This window comes from Cydia pomonella, chromosome 10 (genome assembly GCF_033807575.1).
Source record: "Cydia pomonella isolate Wapato2018A chromosome 10, ilCydPomo1, whole genome shotgun sequence".
NCBI lineage: Eukaryota > Metazoa > Arthropoda > Insecta > Lepidoptera > Tortricidae > Cydia > Cydia pomonella.
This window is the reverse complement of record NC_084712.1, coordinates 17696601-17721924: the sequence shown is the minus strand read 5'-3', so window position 1 is coordinate 17721924 and position 25324 is coordinate 17696601. Positions and strand designations below refer to the sequence as shown.

The following is a 25324-nucleotide window of genomic DNA, read 5'->3' as shown; positions in this document are numbered from 1 at the left end:
GACAAGTTCAAAAATGCCCTCATTTTAATGCCTTCCCTTTTTTTATAATATGTCGGTGGCAAACAAACATACGGCTCTATTAAGCGTAAGCAGTCTCCGTAGCCTATGTACGCCTGCAAATCTAGAGGAGTTACCTTGCGCGTTGCCGACCCTCAGCAGTCTCGTTGAGCTCAGTGGAAACAGGCATATTCTGACTCATAACTTTTGTCAGGCAATCTCTAATCTGGCAATCACCTCTCCAGGAAATACTTCTTTTTCCATTCTTCAGAACTAATGTATTAGGTAATTATAGTATCAAACACTTCCAGTGACAAATTGCTTTGATACATCATATTAAATGTTATTTAGCAAAAATGTGTCAACCGACATTCAATTTGCAATAACAATGATGTCAACGTTTTAACAACAACCCTTTACTTATAGTTTTGCAGCTCCTTGTAAGTACTTATGTACCCATGGAATAATTATGTCACGATTTGCCTTTACCCTTTTTTTTGTCGCGAAAACGTTGGAAATCAAACTTATACACTTGTTGTCTATGTATATTATTTATAAATTTTGTATTACAGGGACATCTTTAAATAAAATGCCAGTGTCCTGGGCGCCTAGCAAACTCTACTTTCTGGACACTGAGACCTGCTTAAGTATGCACCGTGATGGAATTCTGGCTGATAACCAGTGCACCGACAAACTTCCCTTCATTTGCTACAAGAAAGACCCTGTGACCCTCAGTTGTGGACCTAAAGGCAATGGTAATCAACATTATTATTTATAAAACGGGGCTTGAACGCTGAAAATTAACTTCGTGATTGCGGAGAAATAAAATAATGGCTAAATTTGACATTAACCTTATCTAACTTTTTTGTTACCGAAAATTGAATGAATGGTGTAAAAATGCCCACAACTTTAACCCTTTATAGGAAACAATCTACATCATAAGGTAAAAAGACAATCCTCACGAAAATAAAAATAAACCTAGAACTGGCTTCAGGAAATATCAATTTCTCCTTTGTTTACGAATACACTACATTCTCCCCAATCTTATTTTTTTAAGTAAGTATAACCCACTATAAAATTATTCAGATTATATTGGCATAGATTTTCTATCTTTTGCTTCATGTTTCTTTGCAGTCATACTTAAATATAACAACCTTTCTTGGTTTATAGGTTACGAAATAGACCGCACTACTGGTAGCTGTTACAAGTTCCATAAAGAGTCTAAATACTGGAGAGACGCTTACGTAGCATGTCACCAGGAGGACGCTCATCTGGCTATCATCAACAGTTATGGTGAAGCGGCAGTACTGAAGGATCTATTCATATCAAATGTCTTATTTAGAAACCCATATGGCAAGAAACTTAGAGACGTAGTTCACATGGGATTCGTTAACTGGGGAAGAGAAGATGGGCTATGGATGACAATTGATGGTAAGACTATCAGAGATACTTAGACTATTTGCTGGCAATTGCGCAAAATTTTTAAAATTTGTCAGGGGAATTTCCTAGAAGGTTAGATGTGGTAAGATAAACATTAGGACAAGAGTAACACTTGGTCGGAATCCTCATACTCTTTCTCTGGCCCCGCGCAAAAAAAAAGAACGGTTTCTCTTACCCCAAATGTCCTTATTAAATTAATTTGCGTCAAATAAGCGTTACAAAAGATACTCGTAGTGAGTAGGTACGCTAAACAATGTAACTTTGGTAAACAAGATACAACATTTTCCCAAAGATTTTGAATATTTTTTCTAAACAAAATATTTTGAAATCAGGTCAAACTTTGAAGGAGGCTGGCTACGAAGAATGGAACACTGGTGAACCAAACAACAAGACCAATCAGTGGTGTGGTGGAATGTTCGACAACGGAAAACTCGACGACGTCAACTGCGGCGATGGAGATCCAGACCAGTACTCTCGCTACTTCATTTGTGAGAAGAAACCGGAATATATTTACACCTTAGCTTCAGAGACAATTGACAATGAAAGTGTTAATTCTAATTATTACGAGTATGATTTTGATTACTAAACAGCCATCTTTATCAGTTGTATTTTTGACCTTTTAGAAAAAGAAATGTAATGTATTTACAAAACTAAAGCCCACAGCGCCCTATCTCGCTATGTGTTTGAAGTGTTTGTGTGTCCTTTTAGATGTTCCATATTTTTCATTATGTCATATTTGAAAAGAAATGCCAACTTGCATATTGTTAAGCTATTAAGTTACTGAATAAATTACTTAATATTATTTTCATTGATTTTATTTTTATATTTGAAATAAAATACTTATTAATAATCGTCCCTCAAAATAAAAAGTCGTTCTAAAAGTTTAGATTTGCACAGCAAAATGCTGTTTTGTTGTGTAATTCATTTCTTTGCTGTTTTTGTTAGGTTAGTATTTTTTGCTCATCGTTAAAATACTCGTAGTACTTATTATATAGAAATGCTCTGTACATTAATAGGTAGGTACTTTTAATAAAGAGTAAACATACCTACATAATAACTGTCAATACAAAGTAATTAGCAAAGTTATACTCTCTCATATCGGTGATCAGAATTGCCAGAATCTATAAGCCTGGTATTAGAAAATACAAGCTAAGCGGAAACCACGAGTTGACGTTTGACATTTACGTCTGCGTAAACCCGATGGTATTCCCTCTCTATCGCACCAATCCATCAGTGCGAGTGAGATGGGCTAGATTGAGTTTATGCAGTGGCTATCGAAAACGTCAAGTGTTAACTCATGGTACGGCTACACTAGTAAAGTTTATAAAGTTACGATACAATTCTAGTTACCATTTCATACAAATAATATTTTAGACACTGTAGTAATAATAATAGTTTAACAGATTCGTTAATGTCATTTGTATGATACGTTGCAGTGAGCACGTGCCGTTTTACAGTGGCCATCCAATAGGAGTGGCCAAGCTGCTCAAACACACCAGTCTGCGTAGCCAACATGCCAATCGCTTACTCTCCGTAGCGAACGAAACGCAACTGTCGCACTAATATGGAAGAGTGAGACACAAAGCTTTTTGTTATCGTAGCACAAATGAGTGTCACCTTAGCTAGGCTACCTGAATATGCTATTTAACATCTTGTTCGTGTGTATGGACAGCTTTGTTGCGGTTACATGTGTGGAATCATTTATTTACATGATTATTAATAGGTATTTAGTATACCTACTAGTTTATGGAGGGTAGATCTGGGGGCATGGCCGTGCCCCCGCCAATATGAGACAAAGGGCAAAATCTTTTCTCGGCACGTTTCGTCGTATTTTCGGACCCTCGTAGTTTCGGTTAGAATAACGCTAGAGAGCTAAATTTTTTTAGGTAAGGTGACATTGGACTCGTGGTCAAAATTTGTAACAGCAATGAAACGGCCAAGCTGTACTGTTTAACCAAGATGATGGCTTTATATAGTTAGAGCTTGTGAAGTTAGGATTTATAGAGTTAAAGGATTAGGATTAACGGAGTAAAAGTCTTGGTATTAAGAGATCTGATGACTTTTTAGTGTGAAAACTATAGGCGCATGTTAGTCTTGGCAACACTTTACATAAAATGTTTTGGTGGGATATTCTTTTCTCGTATGTGTTTAAGAAGAATTCAAGTGATGGGAGGATCCATGAGTAACGTTAGTCATGATTATGATATGAAGTACGTCGACAATGGTACAGAGAGTGCTGTCAGTGATTTCTTCGTGTGTTTTGTTGGTTGTGTTAACGATACGGATTTCCGCTAACTATTTATATAAAGATTGTATTCAGATAACGACTACAGTAGCGCTGTTCTTGTAGGGTTACTACAGCGTTGACGGGGGCGATGTCTTTGATTCGATTGACAGTGACATCACATCGCCTGTATCAAGGCTGCTGTAGCGGACAACAGTGGAATTACTTGACCTGCTGAGGTGAGCTACATTACCTTAATCTAATCTTATCGGTCCTATTTACAGCCTTAACTACAGTTTCAAACAAGCTGTTAAAAAGCGCCAAGTACACAAATCTGCACTTGCTGACAACTGGAACGAATCGGTTGGACTAAAAAAGCAAAGAAGTTTGCACCCCAAACAGGAAAAAAATCATCCATGTGATGTTATTATGACGCATATTTTTGATGTCTATATCGTAGATAATACGCTAAATTAAGCATGTTTTGTTAGATTTTTTTTTTCTTTAAAATCAATAATGGCGGATATATTTGATCTCAAAGTTAGGAGGATTTTAGGACTTGTAAAATTTTCGATGAATAGTGTCATTATGAAACCTACTTTTTATTGTTTTATCGTTGTTATTGCGAAGCACAACAATAGTTGTCTCTTCGCTTGGCTCCGCAGCTTCGGCTTACTGGTTGCCTTAGGCGATAGCAAGCCGGAGCAATAGTTTTCCAGGGGAAAATAACTCTTTAAATGATTTTACGGTATTTAAGTTCACGAAACATGCTTTTTGTGATAGTTTAAAACAAGTCGTTTTCATAATTCTTCGGCCATCTTCATCTGGACATCTTCTAAGCATTCCAGTAGAAATAGAAATAACAAAACGTGATACTGATGTACAACATTAATTCTTCTAAAACAGACGGTGCTACTGTTGTCACTTTGTCAACGACTTAGAAAAACAACAAAAAAAGTTGATCAATATTACAAAACGATTTAATCACAATAAATTCTACAACTACTAGTTTTCTTATGATTCTGAATTAAGCAATCATTCTCCATATCTACACATACTTAAATGTAGCTGCGGGAAATGGGCAATGTTACTATCTATTCTTGATAAATTGCGTTGCTGTTGGTGCCATATTGTTGTCTTGATAAGAACGATGAATCCAACACTCTGCCATTCGAATGTGTGTGTGTTAAGACTGGCGTTGTCTCATCTTATCAGGCTGTACTGAGACATTCTACTTAACAACTAATTCTAAGATTCCTCTACCAAGAAACGTTATTTTCCCAGGAATCTGCCGTGGCTCTTTGTTCATCATCAGCAACCTCATAATTAGCCAAATCAAACTTGTCAGCCAAGAAAGTATCTGGCTTGTATGTGCTTGCCTTCTCAGTGGAAAAGAAACTCTCTAATCTAGACACTTCGGTCGCTTTTACTGTGGTCGCTTCAGTGGTGAATTTGACGTCGGGTTCTGGTCGGCAGAAGCCGTCGACGAAGTACCAGCCGTGGGGACAGAGGAAAATTTGTGGTTGGAGGTTGTTGTACTTCATGCGGCAGACGTAGTAGTGGTTGGGGCTGCCTGGAAGTACGCCTGTTTGACCGATTTTGGTGCAGGTGGGTACGGGTCTCTTTTCGCATTGGCCGTCTTTCAGTGGAATCTGAAAGAGGTAGCAAATGCTTTGATGAGTAGGAAATCGATACAATTAATTATTACTTAAGCATACTTTATCAACTATATGCCTAAGGCACAAAAGTTCTGTATAAATTATAATACGGATAAAATACCTAGGTACCAAATTCTAAAAGTACCTATTATTCCAGACTAATTCTTAAATTGGTAAGAAACCAAGTTCCATAACGGACAATACGGACATCAATTAAAGGCGTACTATGGTTACAAATTAACTGGATAATCTAAATTAGCAGTAGCCTATATTATCCTACACGTATTGTATCGCATCGCAAGTGGCATGTTGGCATAATGCGCGGAATCTCAGGGGATTCTGGATTAGCTGCGTGTCGCTATGCGGGTAATGCGACCGCGGAATACGTCTGCTATTATTAATGCAGGTCGGGTTATAGATAGGTCATCGGTTTGATGGGGGATTATTTAAAGGTTTGGTTCGACTTGTCTATACAGCGCAGTTATTTATCATGAATCTAATATTGTCCTTCAAGAGGTAAGCAGATGTGGAACTTTTCTCATAATAGCTATAACTGAGCAAACGTTTGCAAGCAGTAATAAGTCGTAGCGCTTGGAATAAATATCAGTCTGCCGGTATCATTAAGGCAGTCTTCAAAAAGCGAGCATTGAAAGTTCTTCTGTTACACTTGCCAACACTAAACAGTCACTAGATTGATATTTGTAGTCCCTAGGAGTAATACCGGTGCGGTGGCCTGCCGGTCTCTTGTTAGGATCTTCAGTCTTATCGATAATTAATACTTCTCTCACCGAGCACTGAGCAGTCGTCGGATTGTAGCCGTAGTGTCTGGGACACAGGGCGTTGCGGTGATCTGCTGGTCTACCAGTAGGACTGTCTTCTGGAGGCGAGCAGATGTGAAACTTCCTACAGTCATAGGCATCAGGAAACATGCCAATCTGAAAAATAAACCCTGGTTTAGTTTTGGTATTCCACTTGCCTGTTTTCTTCAATTGAATAGGCAGCTTATAGTTAGGGTAATTCGCAACTCGTGTCGATTTAAAACACTCCCTTCGGTCGTGTTTTAATTTATCGCTACTCGTTTCGAATTTCCTATTTTTCGCACTTATATCGTAATGTACTATTAACTGACATACCCACCATAACCCCTACCAAAGTTTTACTTAAAACAAGTATCTTAGCCAACCTGTTCACATGAGTGTTGATACTCGCTGGTGGCAAAGTCGCATTCAGGAACATGTTGTTCGGAGCAACCACCGAGGTGGGCGTTGCAAGTCATGCCTTCGTCACAAGATTCCAACGGGATCTGTAAAACAGGTAGTGTATTCGTAATCAAATTGTTACCATCTACGTCATCTACTTTAACATATTCTATTTAAATCATGGATTGGTTCAGATCTTCATGAGTAGCTTTATACTCATGAAGATCTGAACCAAGCCAAAATATTTTAAAGTAACAAGAATAATTCAAATAAACGATGTTAATAAAATCTCCAAGTACACAGACATGTCTGATATGTTGTAGTGATCCAGACTGTACAACACACAATATAGTCTTCTCTTATTGGTTTACACGATTTTGTTTTATTTTATTGAATGCATTCAGACGAGTGTGTTTAGGAATGGCACTTCCTCAAAATTATAAAAGGTACTTATTTAATTCCACCATCCGCAGTCTATCATCACATATTCAGAAGTAAATTCGTAGATGTATTGACACATCTCACGTATGACATATACATACCAAAGAATGAATTATGACTACTTATAAAATAAAACTACTAAAACTAAACCTACCTAGAAAAAAAAAAGATACCTAAAACAGACCCTGGCCTCTGGGCAGGGTGCCCATCACGCAGGCAGCATTCCCGCGCTGTATCGCGACGGCAAGCCTTTGCGCGAGAAAACTGCCTGCGCGAGGGTCTCCCGTTGCCTCCCTCAATCGCTTTCCAAGCTCCCTGTGGAGCCCACGCGCACCCTTGCCCCACGGACCAAGTGTCTCGACACCAAAAGCTACGAATTCGTAGTTGGTGCCGAGACAGCTATATTTATTAGTTTTAAAGCGCTCTCGGGCGTCAGCCGCCGCCCTGGCGTTTCTGCTGGTCGCTGGCAAGTAGGAAGCTGCCAGCGTATCGGCGCAAGTAGCGTCCCACACCAGCGCACGGCCCATCCTCCAGGGGATCAACGATATAGATATAGATATAGATATAGATATAGATATAGATATAGATATAGATATAGATATAGATATAGATATAGATATAGATATAGATATAGATATAGATATAGATATAGATATAGATATAGATATAGATATAGATATAGATATAGATATAGATATAGATATAGATATAGATATAGATATAGATATAGATATAGATATAGATATAGATATAGATATAGATATAGATATAGATATAGATATAGATATAGATATAGATATAAATGTTGTTGCTGTCTAATCTATTAAACATTAATTTACTATATATTACGCAATTTGGCTGTACATTTGGAATTATCTAGCACACATTACACATTAGTAACTCCCGTCATTAGAGAATACTCTAGCAATATCATTACCGAATTGGAAAGCAGGAGCGGCAATGATATAGGTATTTACCCTTACAACTAGTATAGGTAAGTTTGAAAAATAAACACAAACCTTTAGCCATCCTACCGGCAATATCACACACTTGATAGCCAGCGAGCAGTTCAAGCAAGCCACACCCTGCTTGCTGCAGATCCCTTCCACATCCAGCTCGCCCTCGCTCAACGAGACGCCCAGGGGAACTCCCCCCATCCGGTTGCCAGAGAGCACCCCTCCGACATCTAGGGAGCTAGAAGCCTGAAATAAAAAATAGGAATTTTGCTATTTTATTATTGTTGTTTTCTTAAGGCACCCCAGAGGTGCACAGGGTACTAGACGCCACGCCTCTCCTTCTATTCCCATAAACATTTTTGTCCTAGTTCCATCTAACTTGTCGTAAGTCGCTTCCAACGGTCTGTGGCTATGAGCACACATGCTTGGAGCCATGGTTTCTGTCCGGCCGTTTCCATTCAAAAGCGATAATTGCATTATTTCCGTCCCTCATAAATTCACTATTACCCCAGGAAAATTGTCTAACGTACCCACCCACACATTTGCTTGTATGTATAATTTTAATGGACTTCTAAAAAACTGCTGTTAGTCTGTTTTGTTGTATTGTGTTTGTGTTGTGTGTGTTTTGTGTTATGAAGCGGTGGTGGCCGAGTGGATATGACGTCCGACTTTTAATCCGGAGGTCGCGGGTTCAAATCCTGGCTCGTCCCAATGAGTTTTTCGGAACTGATGTACGAAATATCATTTGATATTCACCACTATTTTCGGTGAAGGAAAACATCGTGAGAAAACCTGCATACATCTGCGAAGAGTTTTAGAATTCAAAGGTGTATGTGAAGTCCCCAATCCGCATTGGGCTAGCGTGAAGACTATAGCCCGAACTCTCTCGGGCATGAGAGGAGGCCTGTGCCCAGCAGTGGGACGTATATAGGCTGAATTATTATTATTAGTCTGTCTTTGTTCCGGGCTTTACAGCGGGAATTTCCCTAAGAATAAGAATAAGAATCTTTTATTCGCGATAAACCTAGGTAAGAATGGCAACCATATGAGTAGGTTTAGTACGGAATTGCATTGCATAGTTGAAGCATGTTGAAGTATCTAGAAATTTACATGGAGGACTCAATGCGGTTCCGATCGAGCTTTACTATATCTACGAATGAACAACAACTTGGCAGAGATCAAAACAAGTCACTGCCACTGGAAACGTTACATTTTTATTGTAATGGTGTAGGCACTCGCACATGTACAGTAAGCTGCGAAATTTCATGAAGAAATTATTAATAAATTCATTGATAAAGTCACCATGCACTTTTACGGCTGATGTACACTGATGTACGGCTGATGATACACTCTACCGCATATCAACCCATCGCAGAGTTAGCTCAGACGGACTCTTTCAAAACTGTGGTAGTACTGAGTAAAACACGTACCGATTCGTCTAATATGTTCTAATATTTCATAACATTTCCGTAAATGCCACTTACCGAAACACCAAAAACGATTAACACAATTTTTAACCACATTTTCACAAATTTGCAGTTACAAACCTATCTATTAAACCGTTGTATGTAGACTGAAGATTTGGGGGCCACTGCCCCCTGACCCCATTATCTTTGTTATACTTATGTCTGATAAAATACTGTATGTTTTTAACTCTGTTCTCAAATACTATCAAAATACGAATGAAATATATATGTATAGCATGCCCTGGACATTAATCGGACAAATGTAAATTTCTAGTTGAGCAATTGGCTATAAGCGAAATTTTGCAACGTGTGATAATATCGAAATAATTTCAAGGAAATAGGCTTGCTATGTTATTTTATTTTAAAATTGTCATTTGACATTTTTTTATACTATGTCGGTGGCAAACAACTTACTTACTTACGGCCCGCCTAATGGTAAGCAGTATTCGTAGCCTATGTACGCTTGCAACTCCAGAGGAGTTAGATGCACGTTGCCGACCCTAACACTCCTCACCCTCGTTGAACTCTGGCAACCTTACTCACCGGCAGGAACACAACGCTATGAGTAGGGTCTAGTATTATTTGGCTGTGTTTTTCTGTATGGTACTTCCCCAGTTGGGCTCAGCTCTAGATCTGGAATAACATCCGATGTGCTGTGCCCTACCACGCAAAGCGAGATGACCGACTGCCCATACCTCTCTTTTGGGCGTAGTTTATGGACATACCTGGGTACTAATATCATCAACATCCAATGGTAACATACAATACATGTAACTTCTATTTATGAGTTGTCTAATGGTAATTTTTATGCAATATGTGATAAAAAGAGTTACTGGTGAAAAATGTACTAAAACAAACCTATAATCTCTCTGCTTTGCCTAAAGGTTGACTGGTAGAGAATGCCTCATGGCATTAAGTCCGCCTTTTGTACTATAAGGTTTTTTTTTGTACAGTAAAGATTAAATAAATAAATAAGCACCTATAATCTACAGTTACATTACCTTCTCGGAGGAATCTTATACGCCTGCCGAAAACTGAAAGCATGTACATTGCCATGCTTTCAGATTTTGGCAGGCATACGTACAGCTATTTGTTTCTCATTACGAGTAAGGCAGGCTAGTATGGTTGTTATTAGTAAAAATCTTGCTATTAAAGTCGGCTTTTATAGAATAGAATAAAATTATTTTATTCCTAAACAGAAACAAGAAAAAATACATAATATAACAAAAACATAGAAACTATTTATACAGTGCCACGAAATGGCCCGATGTCAGCATGTTGCTGGTGGCTTCCAGCGCTGATCTTAATTACTAACCTTCCCCCTCCCCCTGTATCTAAACTACTATAAGAAATTCCATTCCTGTTAATGTTACATAATGAATATTATTCATCATACAGATAACACATTTAAACGACCACGATACGATCTTGAGTGACAACGACGATATTTAAAATAGCCTGTTTCTTATAAAAACCAAGAATAAATAAAAGCAAAATAACACAGGTACTGGTAATATTGAACTCATATAAAAAATATTTTTCTAAGGCCAAAATGGCCAATAATGATTCCTCTTAAGTAAAATTATTTGTTTTATCTATACACGTATCATATATCCTCTATGATGAATTTAAAAACCGCAACGTATGGCTAGTACAAAAACAAATTTTGTTAGAACAAATTTCTTATATGTGTAAATGGCATTCTTGCGTAATAATAACCTCGATATCGATTTAACAATGGCATTCAAATTTTGAACTTCGCTAAAAATCTAAAGAATGTGATTTGTGACACGATCCAACTGAGAACCCATCTTAGTATGAAAAACAAGAAGATTGCGTTTTTGTCGGTGAAATATTGTATCATTACTTTTTAGCTTTTTCGATTTAAAAAAAAAACGTACATTTTGAAACTTTCAAGTCCGGTTTTTTTATCATTGCCATATATTAATTTAATATTCACATTATCGTAATACATTTGCTATCTATTTTACTAGATTTTGTTATAAAATTCAACAATCGAGCTGATCTGACGGAGGTGGCCAGAGGAACTTAATATATAAACGCAACCTCACTACGACTATGATCAGGTTTGTTAGAATTATCTTAGTTGATCGTTGAAAAAAGGTACATTGTATTTATTTATTCCACGAATAAATTATTCATGAAAATCATGAATAAAATAGTCCACGAAAAATTATTCGCGAATAATTTTGGTCGAATAGTTAGCTTACAAAATAAATATTTAGCTGTTTTCTATCCAAATAATTAGAAAAACAATGTTTTTTTTATATAGGTTTATCTGGTAGGTTTAATGTCGGTTACCTAGGTATATCCTAATGTGTAAAGTAATAATTACAAACAAATAAGAAAATAGGTCTCTGCGTGAAACTTTCTCGCTCTTTAATTTATATTATGTATCTTTATAGTTGGTTACCTGCGATGTAATAAATTCCTTGGCCCTCAAATACTCTGGAGTTACTTACCTATTCAATTTGCTATCCTGAAAATGTACTAAAATATCATTTGTGTTATTTATTCGAATAAAATAACGAATAATTCATTTATAATTCGAAAATATAATATACCTAATTCGCGAATAATCCCACGACGAATGTTTGTTCATTCGAATAATTATTTAGATATAATTTTCAATTTCATTCAAATAATGGCTAACTCTGGCTGGTAGAATTGACTATTAAGTGATGAGTTTGAATGATAAATATTTAAGTATGGGGATCATCTTTAATGATTTGGCCAAACGGCTGGTTGACGTTACAGGGGACAAAAGAGCTGGCAGCTTCCTCGCTCAACAAATAAGCGTTGCGATTCAGCGGGGAAATGCTGCCAGTATCTTTGGCACTATGCCCCAGGGGCCCTCTTTAGATATAGATTTTTAGTTTTTAATTAGTTTAAGTTTGTATTGTACCTTTATTTACATTTTACTGTAATTCTTATTAATTGTTAATTGTATAAATAAAATGTTTTTATTTATTATATTAATTTGAGTTTGATTTGTAACGTTTTACAGTTAGTATTTTCCTCGCTTTGGTGTGGTCAATATTTTTGTGCTTCACCCGGGAGCAAAGTGTGTTTAATCCTCATAACGCTCAAAACTCCACTTTTCGAACCACTCGCTATGTTCGTAGTTCAATTTATTAAATACTAAGTTTGTGTATTTTGTATTTAGTCAATTATGTCAGTAGGTGGTACTTAATCGTAACAAGATAATTTTAGGTTGATTTTGGAACACAGGAACAAACGCTAAGCAGCACAACCTAAAACCTAAAACACAGCTGTCAGGTTCTCTCTTATTAAATAAGTTGTCTTTTCTGTACCCAAGAAATTTAAAAAAATACCATATAGGAGGATGGGCAGATTTGTATTGACACTGGCCTACCTATGAACCAATAAGAGTAAGCGACAAACTAACGCAAAGGTTTTTTTATATACTTGATTTTTTTTATTGCGAGACGAGAGAGAGCGAACAAAAAAAAGCGGCCAAGTGCGAGTCGGACTCGCGCATGAAGGGTTCCGTACAATTTCAGACGTATTAAAAAAAATCTTCTTACTAGATCTTGTTCAACATTTTACCACTTTGGACACACATTTTACCACTTTGGAAGTGTTTCTCGCGCAAACTATTCAGTTTAGAAAAAAATGATATTAGGAACCTAAATATCATTTTTGAAGACCTATCCAATATACCTTACACGTATGTTTGATGAAAAAATTTTTTTTTAAATTTTATGACGTATTAAAAAAAAACTACTCACTAGATCTCGTTCAAACTAATTTTCGGTGGAAGTTTGCATGGTAATGTATATCATATATTTTTTTTAGATTTTTCATTCTGTTATTTTAGAAGTTACAGGGGGGGGGGGGACACACTTTTTTTCACTTTGGAAGGTTCTCTCGCGCAAACTATTCAGCTTAGAAAAAAATGATATTAGAAACCTTAATATCATTTTTGAAGACCTATCCATAGATACCCCACACGTATGGGTTTGATGAAAAAAAATTTTTTTTTAAATTTTTATGACGTATTAAAAAAAAACTACTCACTAGATCTCGTTCAAACCAATTTTCGGTGAAAGTTTGCATGGTAATGTATATCATATATTTTTTTTAGATTTTTCATTCTGTTATTTTAGAAGTTACAGGGGGGGGGACACACTTTTTTTCACTTTGGAAGGTTCTCTCGCGCAAACTATTCAGCTTAGAAAAAAATGATATTAGAAACCTTAATATCATTTTTGAAGACCTATCCATAGATACCCCACACGTATGGGTTTGATGAAAAAAAAATTTTTTTTTAATTTTTATGACGTATTAAAAAAAAACTACTTACTAGATCTCGTTCAAACCAATTTTCGGTGGAAGTTTGCATGGGAATGTATATCATATTTTTTTTTTAGATTTTTCATTCTGTTATTTTAGAAGTTAAGGGGGGGGGGACACACTTTTTACCACTTTGGAAGTGTCTCTCGCGCAAACTATTCACTTTAGAAAAAAATTATATTAGAAACCTCAATATCATTTTTAAAGACCTATCCATAGATACCCCACACGTATGGGAGTGATGAAAAAAGTTTTTTTGAGTTTCAGTTCTAAGTATGGGGAACCCCCAAAATTTTTTTTTTTTTTCTATTTTTGTGTAAACATCCTAATGCGGTTCATAGAATACATCTACTTACCAAGTTTGAACAGTACAGCTCTTATAGTTTCGGAAAAAAGTGGCTGTGACAGAATCGGACAGACAGACGGACATGACGAATCTATAAGGGTTCCGTTTTTTGCCATTTGGCTACGGAACCCTAAAAAACAAGAAAACCGAATAAAAAACTAAAATATCGTGACACATAATCGTTGACAATAACAAAACCTTTATGATCTGCGACACACGAACTTAGTATCGAAAAAAATATGTAGTCACGTTTCAACTCGCACTACTTTTTGCGGCGATAACTTATTTCACACACAGATTTGGGACTGGCGCTGGTGGCCTAGCGGTAAGAGCGTGCGACTTGCAATCCGGAGGTCGCGGGTTCAAACCCCGGCTCGTACCAATGAGTTTTTCGGAACTTATGTACGAAAAATCATTTTGATATTTACCAGTCGCTTTTCGGTGAAGGAAAACATCGTGAGGAAACCGGACTAATCCCAACAAGGCCTAGTTTTCCTCTGGGTTGGAAGGTCAAATGGCAGTCGCTTTCGTAAGAACTAGTGCCTACGCCAAATCTTGGGATTAGGTTGTCAAGCGGACCCCAGGCTCCCATGAGCCGTGGCAAAATGCCGGGACAACGCGAGGAAGAAGAAGAAAGATTTGGAACTACCTAGTAAAAGTTGTACATTTTTTACAACTTAGAATAATCTATCCGGTGTATGTCACGCTTGCCCTTATTTGTCAAATGGGTTAATTAGCTCATCCTCCTTTGTTAGGCAGGTATAGCCAAAACTTCAGAACCGGTTTTAGCCAATATAATTCGGATCAGTTCGCCTCCATTGCCCTTAATAAGATACAATTTTAATTCTGCGTGTGTATAATATTATAAAACCATCGACAATTAAGTAAACTGAGAGTGCTCATTCCATGCGTGGAAAAAAACGAATTCATCCCATTTGCGAGCCATAGCTCGCATATCATAATATGCGAGAATATCTGCTGAATAAAGCTTTCCCATATATGTATAAGTATATTTATTTATATAATATATATGTATGTTTATGTAAGAATATAATATATTAAACAATGTTTGCCTTTGTAATAATTTATTTGTGAATTGCCTCTTAAAGTATTGAAAAGTTTTATTTTAGAATACACAAATAAATACCATAAGCTATTAGTTTTTGGATTATGTTATAATGACGAACTAGAGCATATTCGACATTATAAGCAAACACAATAATACCTATAACATAAAGTCCACCTTAGATTTTTTGTAGTGTTTTCCGACCATAATGCTTTGTCCAACGTTTTAGTCAATATTCACAACTGTCTTTTTACCATTAATTTTATTTATTTCGGCATATTAGCTTCTCGTCCATTAAAAGCCATCCTTCACAATATTATTCCACTGGAAATTGCCCACAGATCTGCAATTGATGGCACTTTAGAAACGTTCGGAGAGTTGCATGTTTTGGTAAAAATGTATGTGATGGTGTTTTTGACTAATTTTACGCGCTTGTGGCAAAAGTACTAAATGATTCCATACTTCCGAATGTCCTTAAGGCTCGAAGGTTTTTGGGCAATTTTAAGTACATTTATATGTGTATAGCGATGGGTGGCAAGTTATTTTGAGAATTACATAAAATTAACAATGAAAATCCAAAAGTAATTAAAGATATTCGACTTGAAAGGTGTCCAAAGTGTAATGCAGACGATCAGAAGCAAGTTACGCGAAGTTAAAGAAACGGAGCAATTTGGTTTATTATAGCATTTGCTTTTAATGCTGGATATGTTCTAGTTTGTCATTATAAAATGCATTAAACTATATCTATTGTCTTTATTCTCTGGTTTTCGAAAATAAAATTTCTCATTTCTTTAAGCCAACCTGTTACTGGATTGTTCGTTTCTCCTTGTACCATCTTTTAGTGTTTCTGTTTGGCCTTGTGGTTGACTGGTAGAGAATGCCTTTTGGCATCAAATCCGCCATTTGTACGTAATCGTATATCTTTTTGCAATAAAGTTTAAATAAAAAAAAGTTAAGTATTTAGTTTTAACATAACTCCCGTACTTACAACTACCGTTAACAAGAATGAGTGGCCATGAATGTAATGGATTACTTTGGCAATTCTTATTGGTACCTCTGACGATTCCTAAATTCGCTAATAGTTTACCATCGTCCCCGCCAGTACAGGACTCTGACGGTATCTCTAATAGAATCTGGGCTGGTTCGTTAACCTTCGAAAGGAATATACGCCCTAATGTACCTACTGTGTGCATAACTCGGAAAATTTCATGAAAAGAGTCGGTCTCTGAAAATGATTAGGTACATCGTTACTGGCGCCAAAGAGGATTCGAAATACAGGTGGATTATCAAACAAAAAATGGTAGCCACAGTAAATTTACTTCCATCTTTCGACACATGATTAAAACGTTTAGAACGCCATTTGCCTGTGATCCTTAATTCTTTCACTGATATGTGTTAAATTTGTTAAACATCAAAAAGTGGCGCCATTTAATAGATCTGTACCCCTAGTGTAATTTTAGTCGATAGCGAAACGTGACGTACGCGTTTGCGTTAAGTCTCATTTTGTATGGGTTTTTGAACAGTGCGCCAAGCGGGACGTTTTGGAAAGTCAAAAATCTCATACAAAATGACACTTAACGCAAACGCGTACGTCACGTTTCGCTGTCGAAAATATTTACACTAGGGGTACAGAGGCCAAAGTTATCGGCATCGTTTCGAGTGATGACGACGCCATAACCGTTGGGTTATGCCCGGTAAGATTCTTCTAAATAAATATAAAAAAAGATGGCGCCATTTTTTATACATATTTAACAAATTTAACACATATCTGTAAAAGAATAAGGATCAAAGTCAAATGGCGTTCTAAAAGTTTTAATCGCATGATTAAAAGATGGCAGTTCTATTTCAAATTCTCTTTGCTGGCGCTACAGGGACGCGATTCGAGGCTCTTATATGGAGTCTGATATTGTGCTCGTAACATGACTACAAAAGACTGAACTTTTTTAAACAATGTTGGTGGCAAAACAAGCTTACGGTTGGGCCACGCATAATGGAGGGTTCCATAGTTTCATAAGATATGATAATATAGGGATAAGTTGGCCTTTGTTGTATTTAATTCTCTTTGTTTCTCGTATTCTTGGTGTTTCTCTTATTTATTTTTCTATGAACAATAAACAATACATACATTTTGACAACCGGTCTTGCCTAGTCACCCTGCCTATGAAGCCGATGGTCCTGGGTTCGGATCCCGGTAAGGCCATTTGTTTGTGTGATAAGCACAGATATTAGCTCCTGAATCATGGGTGTTTTCTATGTATATAAGTATTTATCGTTGTCCGAGTACCCACAACACACTCTCAACATATTCAGAGAAGTTACATGCGCGTTGCCGACCCTAACACTCCGCACCCTCGTTGAGCTCAGGCAACGTTACTCACCAGCAGGAACACAAAAAGGAAAGTTTTTGGAAAAGCTCATTAATGGCTGAACCGATCATGTTCAACATAATCTTCGTGGAAATTATATATTAAGCTACATTTTCTTAAAAGTTGGTTAGAATTTTATTTGCAAATTCATGCAGTTCAGTGCAACTACAGAATACCTACATAAACAAATATATTACAGTATGTAGGTAACTACATAAAATGACGCACGACGGTTATAATTTAACTATGTCTTGTTGAATCTTTAATGTGATTTCAAGTGTCAAAAGTCATTACCTTATCTAGTATAATGAGCTGACGTATAAATACCACACGTGGGTAAAAACCCTTTAGACTTATTTGGTAAGTTTAGTAAACTTTTATATCCAAATATTATGAAAAACAATATAAGTATAGATCGTGTCATTTACGAAGACGTGTGCCTTGACTCGTATTGTCATGTCATTAAAGGTTAGATTTGACAAATCTGCGCGTCATCGTGGATGACACGAACTATAACTAGGTAATAGTTCGCCCCGAACTGAAAACTCACGATTCGCCTAAACGATGCAATTTAATTATTAAATGAATATTACACTTTGACTATTATTAGAAATCAAATTACCAAACAACTGTTCAAAACGGTTGACTGGTAGAGAATGCCTAACGCTTTAAGCCCGCCAATTGTATCACTGGCAATAAACGTAACGGATATGATATGATGTACTTTAGGGTATTTAACTTTCCTGAATATTCGATTTTCATCTGACTTCGCTTAAATTCTTGTTTTCACTGATAAAAAAATATTATATGCCAAAAAAATAAAAATCGGTAAATTTTTAAAGGTTGCACAATATCAACAAAGATTTTTTCAAATAACCGACGACTCTACATCGGAGAGTAGAATATTGTTTGAGCGTCTGCCATCGAAGTGAAAAAAAAGTATTAAACTTGGATTTCGGTTACTCGATAAATGTTCTAATTAAGATTTAGTTTTTTCATCTGTTTCCAAAGGAAAAGTGCTTTCGATTTTAATTTAGTATCAGTTCATTATATCTTGTTAATTTAGAACATAGTTAATTTTCACGCAATGTATTCTCCCTCTACCTTTTCAATTTGTGCAACCTTTAAAATTTTTACGATTCTTTTGAAAATTTAAATAGATAGTGCTTAAAGAGGGGAGACTCGATTGGTGAGTGAAGTAAGGAAAAATATCACTATTTTTTTTTCTCCATACAAAAGTGAAACACCCTAATGTACTCGTACTAAATTTAGATGGTACACCCCTATTCGCTCTGATTTGAGCACATGTAGGTCTAGAATGTACCCTGTGAATGTACCATTGCCCACACTATATTAATTGTCCATAGGTGGACTTTATTACAAAAGGCATAAGCTCCACCGATGGACAGTTAAGTGTGTTGCTGTATAAGATTGCCTGTCAAATATCAAAAGTGCGATCTTAAACGGAATGCTGTCAAGTGTCATTAAGGGTTCCCAGCAAGCTCGGTTCTTCTTACAAACGTAGTTAAGCCCTCATTTAAAACGACTGGCTAAGCTCTAGCTTACAATCAATCTATTGAGCTGAAACTTTTTACTTACAATAGGATGAGGATGATATCTAGTCCTATAATTTATGTAACTTCAGTCACTCATGTAGCGTCATCGATCTTTTTTTCTGTCAAAAAGGTTATCGATCTTTTTTTCAATTTTTCAAATATTTGCAAGCAACGCCAACCTAAAATAAACTTTATTATTATTGAAAGAAGTATTACAAATGGTCAATTAACATTATATTCACTTACATTAGGAAATAATGAACTATTACATGAGAAAATGATTTCATTTTTATTTACACCCCAGATTTCGTCACTGTTTATGAAAAATACCACACTTATTTTACGGAATAGTATGAATAGTATAGGTGTTTATAAGTTTTTATTTTCAGATTCATGTTTTCACTGCAGAATTTCTTCATATTCCCGTTTTATTTTGTGATTCTGTTTTTACCATCGTAATCGAAAAATCTGACGATGAATAAAACCTTCTTTTTAATCCAAAACGCTCCAGTTTGTTCTGGGCCCAAGTGTCTATACAAAATCGACGATGGCCTTTGTCCTACGTGGTGCGTTATCATCGCTTGAATTTCCCCCACGCACTTCGAATACAGGGAATACAAGAATACAAACAAATATTTATATAGATGACATAATGTTTTATCCCATTCCGCAGGGTTTTTCATTATGAACTTACATGCACACACTTACTTCCAAATACGAACGGTGATAAGCTTCGTAAAAGAAGTTACTTATCTAATTATAGATCGTATTCGAAGGTGATAGAGTCTATAATGATATGAGAATATTGAGTGATTAAGTATACTAGTTATATTCCTGAGTATATCGGGTATATATTCACGTGTAAGATGTATCTTAGTCAGTTCCTTTGGAACCATTTAAGTGTAAAGTTTGATGAAAGCGTAAAAATGTATTTTACGCATTTGATTTTTGCTCTTGTTATTTCTGCTGTGGCCGCAGGTAAGTTGTTTGGCTTTTTTTACCGCTTTTGCTTTGCTTAATTATCTATAAGAAATTTTCGGCCTTTTTATTTTTATACGCGGGCTACATTGAAAACATTACTTCATTCAAATACTTACCTATTTCAAGTATTTATGGAAATCACAGGTTCTCTAAAAACAAAAGTAAATAAATAGTAGTTACCGTTTTTTTCTTGTTCTTATTTATGATATATGTGGGAGAGAACAAGGTACTCATAAATATCTAAATACTTTGTCGAGAGGTTAGTTTTCATGTTAACACTTAATCCGACAACAACCAGTTTAAATTAACACCAACAGCGATAACCTTATTTTTAAATCTTAACTTGATTTGTTCTTGATTACGATACGATCTAGATTTGGACTAAGCTAATGCTGGCACTCATGGCATTTGCAATGACAAAGTGTAATAAGGTCATATATATCAAAGTATGACTTTTATGACATTCTCTCACTTTCTTCTGTTCTAAGCGGTGAGAAGTTACCTTAGACGGATTCTAGAGCTTTTTGGTGCGCTTTGTGGCAAGGTTCAAAGTTGTCAAATCTGATTACCGCTCCAGGAATACAAAAAGCATTAATAAAAAAAAAACTTGTTTAAATTATTGGCACTGATAGGTGCTTGACCTCTAACTTGAGGATGATAATTTATTTTTATATCATTTTTATCACAGACCGGTACAATTCCAAGAAATGTTTTTGCAATTCGTGATTAGCTTGCTTTGAAACATGTTTTTTCGGAACTTCTTATTAATTTTGTTGTGCTATTAATAACATTTATAAAAAATATAATGTTGGCCTTACTGAGTTTTGGTACGGTGTATCAGGTGTATGGTTTTAGCGGTTAATGTATGTTTGTTGTTTAAGAACGTAATAAGTAATGTACGAGTATGAGTTCTTTCGAAACTGCTAGGCCGATTGTTTTTGGTCGTTGCTACATTTTTAACTGATTTCCAAAAAAATCCATAGTCGGTTTATCAACAAAAATATTTAATTTGAGTAAAATCAGACACTCATCTACTATTATTGTGTTTACTGTTTGTGCATTCTTGAAGTTTTAATGTAAAGGAAAAATAAATAAACAAATAGGTAACTATTTGTGCATACAAATGTAAGAATGGGATACGGTATGGTAAGCAGTGCACATAGCCTATGGACGCCTGCAACTCCAGAGGTTACATGCTCGTTGCCGACCTTAACACTCCGCACTCTCGTTGAGCTCTGGGAACCTTACTCATCGGCAGGAACACAAGACTATGAGTAGGGTCTAGTGTTATTTGGCTGCGGTTTTCTGTAAGGTGGAGGTACTTCCCCAGTTGGGTTCTGTTCTTGATCTGGAATGACATTCGCTGTGAGATGCCCTACTACACAAAGCGAGATGATATTCACAGTGCCCATACCTCTCTTAAATATTTGTTTATTTATTTCTCCAAATGATCTACATGATCCATGTGTTAGTAACTTAGTAATATAGTAAGTAACTAATACAATCGACGTCAAAGATTTATGTTTACACTTTTGCAACTTTAGGTACTGTATCTACCCGTGCAAGCAAAGCAGTAATTTGTAAACACTTTTTTTGCGCAGATGACGGCTATGACCACTACGGCCAAGTCAAGGGCTGGCTGAAGGTCCACGATAAACCCACAACATGGAGGACAGCTCGCTTGACCTGCTTCGAGGAAGGTAATGGATCACTTAACTATAGGAATTACCTGACTATAGCAAGAATATAGACACTATAGTCAGGCAAAGAGCAGGCTGAATGTCCACGGTACGCCCAAAACCTGGAGAACTGCAGGCCGGATTTGATAATAGGTTAAAGTATCAATTATCTCTTTTGAAAATTCTTGATATGATCGGGGAAATGAACACTACGGCCAAGTTAAGGCCTGGGCTGCTTTAAGGTTATTTTGGATAGATCTCCTCTCTTATGACTGTATTAATGATATATTATAAAAGATACATCGACACCAAGGACTAGAATTAAAAGTCTACGCTAAAAATCATACTTATTTCTCGCAATTATATTTTATACCGTAGCATATTTTATGTTCCTCTTTTGCCTCTTGATACGAGACGAAATCAGTATTTAGTTTGGATACTTAAATCATTAAGTTATCTTACTTGTGAACGTCCACGTCCAAGAGATAATTTGGAATGACATTGAAAATACCTTATTGTGGCTACAATGCAGGCTTAAACAATTTTATTCTGAGTAGATAACTAGTTGTTTATGTCTGTGACTTAGATAGCTTTTATTCATTTAAATTTATATCAAAAAAGGAGTAGATTCACATCAGTTCTTTGCTTTTTAAATACACATATAACAACGAATTTCTCTTGTTCTCATATTAAAATAGTAATCTTTAGTTCCAATCTATTCATGGCTACTACTAATTTGTCATGTAAATATATTTTTTTAGTCATGAAACGTTGCTATGGTTAGTAAATAAGAAATTATTCCGAATTTTTCAGGTGGTGTGCTGGCTTCGCCAGAAAATGAGGCCCTTCTAGAGGCCATGAGCGGCGCTATGCTGGCTCACCCCAAAACGCCATCCTACATCTTCACCGGCATCCACGACACATTCTCTAAAGGGCTTTTCTATTCTCTGGGAGGTAATAAACGAGACATTTTAATGTTTAACAGCTTAATCAGTCCATTGCAGACTGGTCACCATAAATACCAATTGTTGTTCTTAGTCCATTCCTACACGTTGATTTGATAACATCGATCCACTTGGTTAACTGGATTTATTTATTGTCTTTGTTACAAGAGAAAATAGATAAAAAAAAAGAGAAAATTTAATTGTTTCAAAAGAATGGAGGTCTAAAATAATGATGAAGGGTTGTCGTACTAACTCTGGTTAAGCTCCCAATTCTAGCTATTTAATATTAGATTGACGTGTTAGTGAGAACATCATAGAATGGCGTTTTCTTACACGACCTTGTTTTTTCGGTTCTTTACATTCTTATTATTTTTGACGTAAAACGTTTTTAAAATTCTTGCGAGGCATACAGAGATTCGAGATGTAGAAGGATTAAAATTGAACACTCTAGCGCGGTCAAGACACTACGGCTGTGTCCCTGATTTCTTTGAGTCCAGTAACAATTCGTTAAGAGCTATCCTCTAACATATTTTTATTGCAGGTACTCCTCTAAAAAATATACCCGTACCATGGGCGCCCGGCAAACCAGAGTCTAAGAACGATGAAAGCTGCGTAAGCATGCATTACGATGGAATGCTCGTCGACAGCGCCTGCACTGACGAGCTGCCTTTCATTTGCTTCAGGAAGGACGTCATCCCTAAGATACCTAGCTGCGGTCCTGAGGATAACGGTAAGCATGATTGTTAAAATCTTTGTAATCATAATTAAATAATTACCTCAAAAATATAATATTACTTTTTTAGAGATCTAGGAAACTAATTTTAAAATTCATTTTTAGACTTCACAGAGAAAAGTTGTTCTCTGATAAAGTATCATATACTAGTAGTATTATAATATGCATATAATCCCAATAATTCAAAACCCCTTAATACGAGTCTGTATAGTTGGTAAAAACAATAACGAATTTGAAATTCATTATATTTCCACCACTGGCGACTTTAATTCAAAACAACCTTACGAAGCCAAATTCAACTAACAAAATTCACCTCACTTACCAAAATATGAAGTTTATTTTCTTCCTCGTCCAACAAATTCCTGCGAAATTTTCAGCAAGCTGTCCAATCAATAACTAATTTCTATTCTTTGCTGTAGGTTACATTTACAACGCCAAAATCGGCAGCTGCTACAAGTTCCACAGGGAAGATAAGTGGTGGAAGGACGCCTTTGCCTCCTGCGATAGTGAGGGTGCCTATCTGGCCATCATCAACAGTGACGACGAAGCTGAAGTGCTGAAGAAACTGTTCAGAGCTAACCAGTACGGTCGTAGGGAAGGTCAAGTACCTGATTGGGTGAATGAAGTAGCTCACATCGGATTCGTTGACTGGGGCAGGGAAGGAGGCTTGTGGATGACTATTCATGGTGAGTTTTTTTTTAGTTAAAGAACATTTAAAATATATTTTTTTAGACGTAGTATTTCTAGCGTAGAAAATAATCTTCAAGTCTGAGATATTTGGGGTTCAATATCTGATTTCTTTTCACCCATTTATTTATTTAATTCTTTCCTATTGAAATTCAGAAAATGACCTTACCGAATTCGAGTGTTAGCAATTAGTATTTATTCGATATTATGTTAATAAGGGGTATATTAATAGACCTATTTAAAGTGATGTTTCATAGCACTTAGAGATGGTAGCGTATGTGTCACACATAAATCGATGATGTTTTCCTCTTAAACTGGTAAATTCACGTTAAGAAACTCCCTATCTCCCTCATGCATCAAAACAAAAATATGTACAGCCGCCATCAGATATATCGAAGCGGTCAAGGTGTTCAGAAATATCCGAAAAATATTCAAGTATCAAGACGCTTGTTCAGATATTTTTGAGTCTTGGGCGCTCCGAAATATCTGCTGGCTACTGTACGTGTTAAAAAAAGTTTCATTAACAAAAACACACCTGATACCAGGTCAAACTCTCGAAGACGCCGGGTACTTGAAGTGGAACCACGGCGAGCCCAACAACGCGACGAACCAGTTCTGCGGCGCCATGTTCATCAACGGGCACTTCGACGACGTCAACTGCTACGACGGCGACCCGGACCACTGGACCCGCTCCTTCATCTGCGAGAAGCAGCCGGAGTACATCCAGGACATTCCCGAGTACGAAAATATGGTTACTACTGTTGCTTAATTTATAAAACTTTGTATTTTGAATTAGTGATGAAAACTGAGACATTGTCACAAAAAATAAAAATATTTTGAACCAAATTGAATAACTGTTTTAATGTCCTTTTTTCTGCAGATAGATAAAAAGTAGTAATGCATCGCGCTCTTCTCGTTTCACTTTTCAAAGAAAAAAAGAAGAGAGCTTCTCCATGCGAGCAAATCCGTATACCTAAATACATTTTTCTCTCTGGATATCAACACCAGTTCCTCGGAGTACGCCCAGGAGACGTAGACGTAGTGAAGGAAGCGAAAGAGGTATGTCAGGATCGTAGCATGTGGAATCCGTGGTCTCTGCCTACCCATGATTATATGTTTCTATGTATGTATGTATATAGAAGCCTATTGGCTGTGTTGGATCGCTCCATCAAAAAGCGGTATCGGCCATTCTCCAGATCGTTAGGGATGGTCGAGGCTGTCTCGTTTTTTTACTGAAGCCCCTACCT

General features: G+C 36.4%; 3 protein-coding genes across 3 annotated transcripts; 2 read left to right on the top strand and 1 right to left on the bottom strand.

Moving 5' to 3' along the window:
• The first annotated feature begins 324 nt into the window (after positions 1–324).
• Positions 325–2197, top strand: LOC133521715 (uncharacterized). Its single transcript, XM_061856778.1, has 3 exons — positions 325–752; positions 1168–1428; positions 1770–2197. The coding sequence occupies exons 1-3, from the start codon at positions 467–469 to the stop codon at positions 2021–2023; spliced, it is 801 nt and encodes a 266-aa protein (XP_061712762.1). The 5' UTR covers positions 325–466; the 3' UTR covers positions 2024–2197.
• Positions 2198–4623: 2426 nt separating this feature from the next.
• Positions 4624–9506, bottom strand: LOC133522310 (uncharacterized). Its single transcript, XM_061857606.1, has 5 exons — positions 9400–9506; positions 7979–8161; positions 6503–6622; positions 6108–6254; positions 4624–5313 (listed from the first exon to the last, which is right to left on the bottom strand). The coding sequence occupies exons 1-5, from the start codon at positions 9436–9438 to the stop codon at positions 4921–4923; spliced, it is 882 nt and encodes a 293-aa protein (XP_061713590.1). The 5' UTR covers positions 9439–9506; the 3' UTR covers positions 4624–4920.
• Positions 9507–19905: 10399 nt separating this feature from the next.
• Positions 19906–24923, top strand: LOC133522309 (macrophage mannose receptor 1-like). Its single transcript, XM_061857605.1, has 6 exons — positions 19906–20031; positions 21636–21734; positions 22527–22667; positions 23199–23387; positions 23810–24076; positions 24623–24923. Exons 1-6 carry the CDS (start codon positions 19920–19922, stop codon positions 24844–24846), a joined length of 1032 nt encoding a protein of 343 aa, XP_061713589.1. The 5' UTR covers positions 19906–19919; the 3' UTR covers positions 24847–24923.
• Positions 24924–25324: the final 401 nt, after the last annotated feature.

Excerpts from the sequence above, each read along its gene's own strand:
- LOC133521715 (XM_061856778.1), top strand. The coding sequence starts at position 467 with ATGTCACGATTTGCCTTTACCCTTTTTTTTGTCGCGAAAACGTTGGAA. Across the intron at positions 753-1,167 it reads TTGTGGACCTAAAGGCAATG|GTTACGAAATAGACCGCACT; the intron begins GTAATCAACATT and ends CTTGGTTTATAG. Across the intron at positions 1,429-1,769 it reads GCTATGGATGACAATTGATG|GTCAAACTTTGAAGGAGGCT; the intron begins GTAAGACTATCA and ends TTTTGAAATCAG.
- LOC133522310 (XM_061857606.1), bottom strand. The coding sequence starts at position 9,438 with ATGTGGTTAAAAATTGTGTTAATCGTTTTTGGTGTTTCG. Across the intron at positions 6,623-7,978 it reads TGCCGGTAGGATGGCTAAAG|ATCCCGTTGGAATCTTGTGA; the intron begins GTTTGTGTTTAT and ends CCTGTTTTACAG. Across the intron at positions 5,314-6,107 it reads CGACGACTGCTCAGTGCTCG|ATTCCACTGAAAGACGGCCA; the intron begins GTGAGAGAAGTA and ends TACCTCTTTCAG.
- LOC133522309 (XM_061857605.1), top strand. The coding sequence starts at position 19,920 with ATGTATCTTAGTCAGTTCCTTTGGAACCATTTAAGTGTAAAGTTTGAT. Across the intron at positions 22,668-23,198 it reads GCTTTTCTATTCTCTGGGAG|GTACTCCTCTAAAAAATATA; the intron begins GTAATAAACGAG and ends TTTTTATTGCAG. Across the intron at positions 23,388-23,809 it reads CTGCGGTCCTGAGGATAACG|GTTACATTTACAACGCCAAA; the intron begins GTAAGCATGATT and ends TCTTTGCTGTAG.